This window comes from Triticum aestivum, chromosome 2B (genome assembly GCF_018294505.1).
Source record: "Triticum aestivum cultivar Chinese Spring chromosome 2B, IWGSC CS RefSeq v2.1, whole genome shotgun sequence".
Classification (NCBI taxonomy): Eukaryota; Viridiplantae; Streptophyta; class Magnoliopsida; order Poales; family Poaceae; genus Triticum; species Triticum aestivum.
In genome coordinates, this window is record NC_057798.1 from 450,586,982 (window position 1) to 450,597,293 (window position 10,312).

The window sequence follows — 10,312 nt, forward strand, 5'->3', positions numbered from 1 at the left end:
CCGACATCGGCGCCTGGGGGCGACCTGGGGGCGATGGCTGGGTGCCCAACCGCCCCAGAGCCGATTTTGCTGCTGGCTCGCCCCCAGACGGTGATTTTTATGCCTCCTGGGGGAGAGGCGACGGCTGGAGATGCTCTTAGGAAGTAGCCTCCCAAAGCTGCCTCCCAAGGCCCCCTCGCGGGCGGATACACCAAGGTCGCCAAGCCATGCCTCGCGCAACACGTGGGAGACGCGAGCCACGACCAGCATCGCCAGGACCAGTGCCAGCAGGCGCAGATGGTGAGGCTTTCCTCTTTGGTGCTAAAGGAACAAGGCCAACGTGCGGTTTCCCAAGGCAGCCCCAACGGTTACCTCTCCGGTGCAACATGACCAGGACGGCGGACTCGTCAGGATAATGGTCATCGCCAAGCCCACCTGCACGTCATCGTCAGAAGCTTTGGCAGGCGGAGACCACCTTTTGTCAGGATAAGATGTACTCCTGTTCCCCTTCAAAATTGGTCGTTGTGGACTCCCTTCCCTCCTAGAGCTTTGGGGAATAGGATTGTTCCAGTATAAGTATAGCTAGGCCACCACCTTAGGGAATAGACCCCCGGGAATCAATTATGTCCACACCTTAAGCCCGGAGCCGCTCGTGGAGCCTCCCGGGTCATTTTGTACTCATACATTCATCTCCTCTCATGAGGCAATCCAACCACAAAGCAGGAGTAAGGTTTTACACCGCAAGGTGGCCCGAACCTGGGTAAACGGTCGTGTTCTTAGTCCTTCTTCTTTGGCCGGATCGTGTTGGAGCTTGGCTGTGAGGTTGAGTGCAGTTCATAGGGCGAGGTGAGGAGTAGCGAGCATGCCCCTGAGTTCAAACCTTCCTCGGGTCCGCGGAGCCCCGATTCCGACACTATTAGAAAAAAATGACAAAATTTGAACGCAATTTACATAGAAATTGCAATTCTTTATAATATGCAGGAATAAGAATATAATAGCAGAGTTTCAAAAAAAGTAAGTTTCCCAAGAAGGAATGAATTAGTAGTATTGGTATTATCCTTAGTGAAAACAAATGAAATAAAAACAAATTAATAAAGTTTCTTAAAGAAGAATGAATTAATGGCATTGATATTACCCTTTAAGAAGAAAGAAAATGAAAAAAAAGACAAACAAGACAAACTTTGCGTACAATTTACATAGAAATTGTGCTTTTTATAATATAAAATTATAAGCATATAATGGTGGCATTTCGGAAAAAATAAGTTCCTAAAAAGGAATAAGTTAGTGACATTATTACCCTTAAGAAGAAAGAAAATGAGACAAAACCTGAAACCCGGACAAAAAAATGAAGTTTCTAAGGAAGACTAAATTAGTGGCATTGATATTTCCCTTTAAGAAGAAAGAATTTTTTTGTTTGAAAAAGTTGCACATAATTTACACAAAAATGCGGTTTTTTATAATATGCAAAAAATAAGAATATAATAGTGGAATTTTGGAAAAAGTAAGTTTCCTAAGAATGAATGAATTAGTGGAATTGGTATTATTCTTAAATAATCAATAATATAAAAAACACAATAATAATTGTTTTTCTATTGAAAAATGTATTTGTGGCATTGGTATTACCCTTTAAGAATAAAACAATAAAAATAATGAAAAATGTGCACACATTTACAAAATTAAAATAATTAAGTTTCCTAAGAAAGATTGAATTAATGCACTTGTATTATGCTTTAAGTAAATGGGAAAGTCTAAAAAAATAACTAAAAATTTTGCACAAGATATACACAAAAAGTGCGCTTTTTAAAAATACGCAACAGTAAACATATGCTTGCAGAATTTTCATAAAAGTTAGTTCCTACGAAGGAATGGTTTAGTGGCATTTGTATTATCTTTAAAGAAGAAAGAAAAAGACTAAACAAATTTAAATAATATATTTTTATATGGAAGAATGAATGAATATCATGTATTACCATTTAAGAAGAAAGAAAATGGAGAAAAAAAACTTGCACACCAATTTTCACTAGAATTATGATTTTTTATTATGCAAAGGTTAATATATAATAGTGCAATTTTGGCACATATTGTATAGTATTTATGTGAATATATTTACACTCACCCAACATCCAAAAATACACACAAAAGAAAACTAAAAATCAACTAATAAATAAAACTAAAGCAGATTAAAAAAATAAATGCAAAAATAAAAAAACCAACTAATAAAGAAAAATAAAAAATAATGGCAGAAAAGAGAAAAACATAAGGAAAAAAAACAAAGGAAGAAAGGGGAAAGCTGGGTCGCACCTGATGATGTGCTTCAGCAAGTTAAAGAATTGACTAGCCCAAATTGGTCAGTAGATTTTTTTTTTTGCGGGATAAAGAGAGTTTTTATTGCAAGGTAATAGATTTACAAGAGGCCACAAATCCTCAATACAAGATGAAACCGAACCTAACCACACATAGTTGGCCAACCAATCGGCATGAATCGCAAAGCAAGATCAATGGCACACAAAATTGACTGACCCAAAATAAAATTTTGGGACGACTTACATGCTGCTAAATTATTACTACAAATCTTTGTGCACGTAAACGTAGGATTACAGAAAATGTCACACCTTCCGTTCACAGATATAACATGTCTAACATTTTTCTAAATCGGACGTACTATAGATATGTTTAATGTTTCTTCACTTGTTTCATTCCGTATATAGTCCAAGTGTATGCGTGAGCAACTGAGCATTGCAGCATCGTGACGTGGCAGCGAGCAACTCAGGCTCCTCGAGTCAAGCATGGTCGGTCGGCTAGCCAGGCGCCCAATCGCCTCATGAGGTCATTGAATTCTCCAACGATATTTGCCACCCCGCATTTACTCCGGTCCTCTCTCCGGCCTTCCTATAATATCTGCTACAAACTCAAATCTACTACTCATAGCCACGCACTACGCCTCTCCATCTCGTCGAGCACTTCATTAATCGCGCCCATGTCCATGCAACAACAACAGCAACAACCGGCGCGTGCCAACCTTCTCGGCGCAATGCCTGCGGCCTCCATGATCAGCCTCGCCTTCACGGCCGCCGTGGCTACCGCGGCCTTATGGGTGGCCGTCGCTGTGGCGAGGTACAACCGGAAGTACCGGGGGCTGAGGCTCCCACCCGGCCCGCATGGGTGGCCCATCGTCGGCAACCTCTTCCAGGTCGCCTTCTCCGGGAAGCTCTTCATCCACTACATCCGCGACCTGCGGCGTGAGTACGGGCCCATCCTGACGCTGCGGATGGGGGTGCGCACGCTCGTCGTCATCAGCAGCGCCGAGCTCGTGCACGAGGCGCTCGTCGAGAAGGGCACGGAGTTCGCCAGCCGCCCCGCTGAGAACACCACGCGCAACATCTTCTCCTCCAACAAGTTCACCGTCAACTCCGCGGTGTACGGCGCCGAGTGGCGGTCGTTGCGTCGGAACATGGTGTCCGGGATGCTGAGCACGTCGCGTCTCCGGGAGTTCCGCCCGGCGAGGCTTCGAGCCATGGACCGGTTCGTGGCACGCATGCGCGCCGAGGCCGCGGCGTCCGCCGACGGGGCCTCCGTGTGGGTGCTCCGCAACGCGCGCTTCGCGGTGTTCTGCATCCTGCTCGATATGACCTTCGGGCTGCTCGACCTGGAGGAGGAGCACATCGTGCACATCGACGCCGTCTTGAAGCGCGTGCTGCTCGCCGTCGGCGTGCGCATGGATGACTACCTCCCGTTCCTCCGCCCCTTCTTCTGGCGGAAGCAGCGCCGGGCGCTCGCCGTTCGCCGCGAGCAGGTCGACACGCTCCTCCCGCTCATCAACCGCCGCCGCGCCATCCTCCGCGACATGCAGAGCTCGCCGCCAGATCCCAACGTCGCCGCGCCCTTCTCGTACCTCGACTCGCTGCTCGACCTCCATATCGAGGGCCGCGAAGGCGCAGACGACGAGCTGGTCACGCTGTGCGCGGAGCTGATCAACGGCGGCACCGACACCACGGCCACTGCCATTGAGTGGGCCATGGCGCGCATCGTGGACAACCCGTCCATCCAGGCCCGGCTCCACGAGGAGATCATGCAGCAAGTCGGCGATGCCCGGCCTATCGACGACAAGGACATCGAAAGCATGCCCTACCTCCAGGCTTTCGTCAAGGAGCTCCTCCGGAAGCACCCGCCCACGTACTTTTCGCTCACCCACGCCGCCGTCAAGCCTGGGAGCAAGCTCGCCGGCTACGACGTGCCCACGGACGCGAACCTGGACATCTTCCTCCCGACCATCTCGGAAGACCCCAAGCTCTGGGACCGGCCGACGGAGTTCGACCCGGACAGGTTCCTAACCGGCGGCGAGACCGCGGACATGACAGGTTCCGCGGGCATCCGGATGATACCGTTCGGGGCGGGGCGGCGGATCTGCCCGGGCTTGGCCATGGGGACAACCCACATCGCGCTGATGGTGGCGCGGATGCTGCAGGAGTTCGAGTGGCGCGCGCACCCGTCGCAGCCGGCGGTGGACTTCAAGGACAAGGTGGAGTTCACGGTGGTGATGAACCAGCCGCTGCTGGCCACGGTGAAGCCGCGGAAGATGTCGCTCTGATCCATGTGCATGCATGTGGATCGGGGTGGCCGGCAGTCGTACGTACTCGATCGTACCTACGTCGAATGCATGCATCGCAACCACTCCGCTCGTTAGGTCAGCACGTAAGCCGCATGTGCCAGTACCATACCTACTGTTACCGATTCCAGCATTATGAGAAGGAAAGTACCCTAGTGTGCTATAGATAGCTTCTCTAGTCGTTTATCTATGTGCACGGTATACACACTTGTAATATGTGTGCGAAGTAGCACAGACACATATGCATCAAGCGAGTTTGTATGATTTTGAATTGAAGAACTTATTTCTATGTGCATGGATTGCTCCTACCAAGATTTGTTCTTCCTAAAAAAAATCGAGGAACCGGGTAAGAGCACTACCAGACCATTAAGAAAAGATTAGCAAACATCTTTTCTCAGGAGTGCAAAAATTTGATGTTATGCTCTCTTTTTTTTTAACATACCGATGGGATGCTTTTTCTTTTTTCTTTTTGACAGGAAGGTCTTTTTCTTTTTTGAAAAAACCCCACCCATATATTAATTAATTCACACAAATGTTCTTATAATCATCCGTTACAGCTCTTGCCACGCAGGGCGGAATACTATTAATAAGAATACCATCAAATCTATTTATAAAACTAAATTTTGCAATCTCATGCGCCACCATATTCGCCTTCCTGTTAATCCCACCCTTACCTTTGTTACTTACCTCTATCTTCGTTTTTGCATGACAATATAAGAATGATGCCCAATAATTTTGAATAAAACTCACTGAGGCTGAGATAGATTCCTTTTCTTTACCAAAAATCAAGTCATTTCTCAAATGCCAAGCTCTTCAGAACATGAAAATTGTTTGCTCACGCATGAAGGTCTTCTGGCTAGCTTTATTACCATCAAATAATGAGAGGGGATTAACACGACTTAGCAAAGGTTATCTTTCAATAGTAATAGCAAAACCTTCATTTCTTCTCTAGATCAACTTCCTACACCCATTCTACTTCTTTTTCGAGATGCCATACACCCATTCTATCTCTTCTCTAGAAAGGTATTGTTTGCACGCGTCGGTCAGTTAAGTAGGTCGTGCGTACCAAGAATGACCTTCCTATTTTGATTGCACGGTTGCTTGCTAGTACACAATTTATAGGTTGCCAAGTTGCCATGGCGTATAGGGAAACATGCAAGGCGATGCACCTGTTCAGCCGTGCATGGCTGCTTGTTTGCCTCATGATCTATAAAGTTGTTTTATCATGCACTAGTGCACGTTAAGTTTTAGTACCTCTGTCATGGTCTATTAGTCCTTTTTGTATTCCGTGCCAAACTTTAATCTTAAATTTAACTAACAGAATGTTATTGCATATCATAAAAAATAATATAATTAGGAACTATGTTCAAATACGAATCCAACAATATAATTTTTGGTGGCATGCATTAATATTTGGGACAATTACATTTGAGCCCCTAGTTATGTCACACCCGTGTGTTTTGCCCCTAAATTCAAAAAACCCTCATTTCTGCCCAAGCTCGTTTGCTCTTCTTATACTTTTGCCCTTTGATTGTTTGATCGTTACTTTGAAAACTTCATAACGAATTCATACTAACTCAGAAAAATGCATATAAGATATCAAAATGTTCGGAAAAACATCACGTATATATGCATGTCATTTACATTCATGAAAAAAGTGGTGAAAAGTCCTCATCTCAGTTTGAGCTCATATGATGTCAGCATGAATAGTAAAACTGAAAAAAAATCTAAATTATTTTTGTGGCAGACATTGACTAATGTTTTCAGCACTTATAAAGTTTCACCAGGGAATGACATTCATGGAAGTCGTGGCAAAAAAACAAAATCAGCACTCCAAAATGCTTTTGTTTTGGAGCATCAATTTTCCTTTTTTTCCACGACTTCCATTAATGTCATTTCCTCATGAAACTTTGCAATCTCTCAAAACATTTGTCAATGTTTGCCACAGAAAAAATATCAGAATTTTTTGAATTTGTTTTCAATTTTTTTCATCATTTACTATTCACGCTGACATCATATGAGCTCAAACTGACATAGGCACTTCTCAGCACTTTTGTCATCAATGCAAATGACATGCACTATAGGTGATGTTTTTCAGAATATTCTGATATCTTATTTGCATTTTTCTGAGTTAGTATGAATTTGTTATGAAGTTTTCAAAGTTGCGGTCAAATGATCAAAGGGCAAAAACATAAGAGAAGCAAACGAGCCTGGACAGAAATGAGGGTTTTTTGAATTGAGGGGCAAAACACACGGGTGTGACACAACTTAGGGTTCAAATGTAATTGTCCCTTAATATTTTATTAGTTAAATCTCAAGTTAAATTTTGACATAGAATACAAAGTGTTAGGAAACGTAGCATGCAATTTTAAAAAAAAATCCTACGCTCACGCAAGATCTATCTAGGAGATGTATAGCAACCAGGGGAGAGTGTGTCTACGTACCCTCGTAGACCGTAAGCGGAAGCGTTTCACAACGCGGTTGATGTAGTCGAACTTTCTTCACGATCCACCGACCGAGTACGGAATGTACGACACCTCTGAGTTCTGCACATGTTTAGTTCGGTGACGTCCCTTGCCTTCTTAATCCAGCAAGTTGTCGAGGTAGTAGATGAGTTCCGAGAGCACGACAGCGTGGTGACGGTGATGGTGAAGTGATCTTCGCAGGGCTTCACCTAAGCTCTACGAATATATGACCGGGGGTGTAAACGATGGAGGGGGACGCCGCACACAGCTAACAATTGATCTGGTTGTGCTAGGCGCCCCCCTCCCACATATATAAAGGTGGGGAGGAGGGAGTAGCCAGGAGGGCGCCCCAAGTAGGCCGAATCCTACTTGGGGTTCCTCCCCAATTCGGCCCCCAACCATATTTATCGTAGGGGGGAGGAAAGAGGGGGAAGGGGAAATCCTATTCCCTTTCTTTCCTCTCCTCCTTCCCCTTTCCTTCTCCACCTTCTCCGACCCATATAGGGGGCGCACCAGCCCCTTGTGGCTGGTGCATTTCCCCTCTTGGCCCATAAGGCCCTTATCTTTTGCCGGGGGTGCCCGGAACCCCTTCCGGTGATCCGATATTTACCCGGTACCCTCCGGAACACTTCCGGTGCCCGAATACCATCATCATCATATATATATCTTTACCTCTCGACCATTTCGAGACTCCTCATCATGTCCGTGATCTCATTAGGGACTCCGAACAACATTCGGTCACCAAATCACATAACTCACATAATACTATAACGTCTGCAAACATTAAGCGTGCGGACCCTATGGGTTCGAGAACTATGTAGACATGACCGAGACACCTCTCCAGTCAATAACCAATAGCGGAACCTGGATGCTCATATTGGCACCCACATATTCTATGAAGATCTTTATCGGTCGAACCGTTATGACAACATACGTTATTCTCTTTATCCATTGGTATGTTACTTGCCCGAGATTCGACCGTCGGTATCTTCATACATAGTTCAATCTCATTACCGGCAAGTCTCTTTACTCGTTCCGTAATACATCACCTCGTGACTAAATACTTAGTCATTTGCTTGCGAGCTTATGATGTGTATTACTGAGAGGGCCCAGAGATACCTCTCCGGTACTCGGAATGACAAATCATAATCTCGATCTATGCCAACCAAAAAAACACCTTTGGAGATACCTGTAGAGCATATTTATAATCACCCAGTGACATTTGATAGCACACAAGGTATTCCTCCGGTATCCGGGAGTTGCATAATCTCATAGTCGAAGGAATATGTATTTGACATGAAGAGAGCACTAGCAATAAAACTGAAAGATCATTATGCTAAGCTAACAAATGGGTCTTGTCCATCACATAATTCTCCTAATGATGTGATCCCGTTATCAAATGACAACTAATGTCCATGGTTAGGAAACCTTAACCATCTTTGATCAACGAGCTAGTCTAGTAGAGGCTCACTAGGGACATGTTGTTTGTTTATGTATTCACACATGTATTAAGTTTCCGATCAATACAATTCTAGCATGAATAATAAACCTTTATCATGAATAAGGAAATATAAAATAACAACTTTATTATTGCCTCTAGGGCATATTTCCTTCAGTCTCCCACTTGCACTAGAGTCAATAATCTTGTTCACATCGCCATGTGATTTAACACCAATAGTTCACATCGTCATGTAATTAACACCCATAGTTCACATTGACATGTGACCAACACCCAAAAGGTTTACTAGAGTCAATAATCTAGTTCACATCGCCATGTGATTAATACCCAAAGAGTACTAAGGTGTGATCATGTTTTGCTTGTGAGAGAAGTTTAGTCAACGGGTCTGCCACATTCAGATCCGTATGTATTTTGCAAATTTCTATGTCTACAATTCTCTGCATGGAGCTACTCTAGATAATTGCTCCGACGTTCAATATGTATCTAGATTGAGACTTAGAGTTAACTAGATCAGTGTCAAAGCTTGCATCAACGTAACTCTTTACGACGAACTCTTTATCACCTCCATAACCGAGAAATATTTCCTTAGTCCTCTTAGGTATCTAAGGATAAATTTTGACCATTGTCCAATGATCTACTCCTGGATCACTATTGTACCCCCTTGCCAAACTCATGGTAAGGTACGCAATAGGTCTGGTACACAGCATGGCATACTTTATAGAACCTATGGCTGGGGCATAGGGAATGACATTCATTCTCTCTCTATCTTCTGTCGTGGTCAGGTTTTGAGTCTTACTCAACTTCATACCTTGCAATGCAGGCAAGAACCCTTTCTTTGACTGATCCATTTTGAACTTATTCAAAACTTTGTCAAGATATGTGCTTTGTGGAAGTCCTATTAAGTGTCTCGATCTATCTCTATAGATCTTGATGCCCAATACATAAGTAGCTTTACCGAAAAAATTTCTTATTGAAGTATCCTTTTATGCTATCCAAAAATTCTATATCATTTCCAATCAACAATATGTCATCCACATATAATATCAGAAATGCTACAGAGCTCCCACTCACTTTCTTGTAAATACAGGCTTCACCGTAAGTATGTATAAAACCATATGCTTTCATCACCTCATCAAAGCGTATATTCCAACTCCGAGATGCTTGCACCAGTCCATAGATGGATCGTTGGAGCTTGCACACCTTGTTTAGCACCTTTAGGATCAACAAAACCTTCTAGTTGCATCATATATGTGACGCCCCCGATTCAATCTACACTAATCATACACGCAAATGTGTACGATCAAGATTAGGGATTCATGGGAAGATATCACGACACAACTCTAGACACAAATTAAAATAATACAAGCTCTATATTACAAGCCAGGGGCCTCGAGGGCTCGAATACTTAAGCTCTAATACAAACGAGTCGTGGAAGCAACATTATCTGAGTACAAACATGAGTTAAACAAGTTTGTCTTAAGAAGGCGAGCATAAAAGCAACATCGATCGAAAAGGCAAGGCCTCCTACCTGGGAGCCTCCTAACTACTCCTGGTCATCGGCGTTCATCACATGGTAGTAGGCACCCTCGGGGTAGTACTAGTCGTTGGCGGTGGCAGCAGTCTCAGGGGCTCTGTCATCTGGTTTCATCAAACGGATATGGGGGGAAAAGAAAGCATAGCAAACGTGATTACTCATCCGAAGTACTCAACAAGCAAGGATCTACACTACATATGCAACATTACCAAAGGAAGGTTGTATATATGGACTGGGCTGCAGAAATGCCAGAATAGAGGGGAGAGCCT

General features: G+C 44.2%; 1 protein-coding gene across 1 annotated transcript; it reads left to right on the forward strand.

Annotated features, from left to right (window-relative positions):
- The first annotated feature begins 2,883 nt into the window (after nt 1-2,883).
- On the forward strand, nt 2,884-4,874 carry LOC123045381 (cytochrome P450 77A4). The gene has a single exon (XM_044468411.1). It carries the CDS (start codon nt 2,957-2,959, stop codon nt 4,565-4,567), a length of 1,611 nt encoding a protein of 536 aa, XP_044324346.1. The 5' UTR covers nt 2,884-2,956; the 3' UTR covers nt 4,568-4,874.
- Nucleotides 4,875-10,312: the final 5,438 nt, after the last annotated feature.

Coding starts and splice junctions, on each gene's coding strand:
- LOC123045381 (XM_044468411.1), top strand. CDS start 2,957: ATGTCCATGCAACAACAACAGCAACAACCGGCGCGTGCCAACCTTCTC.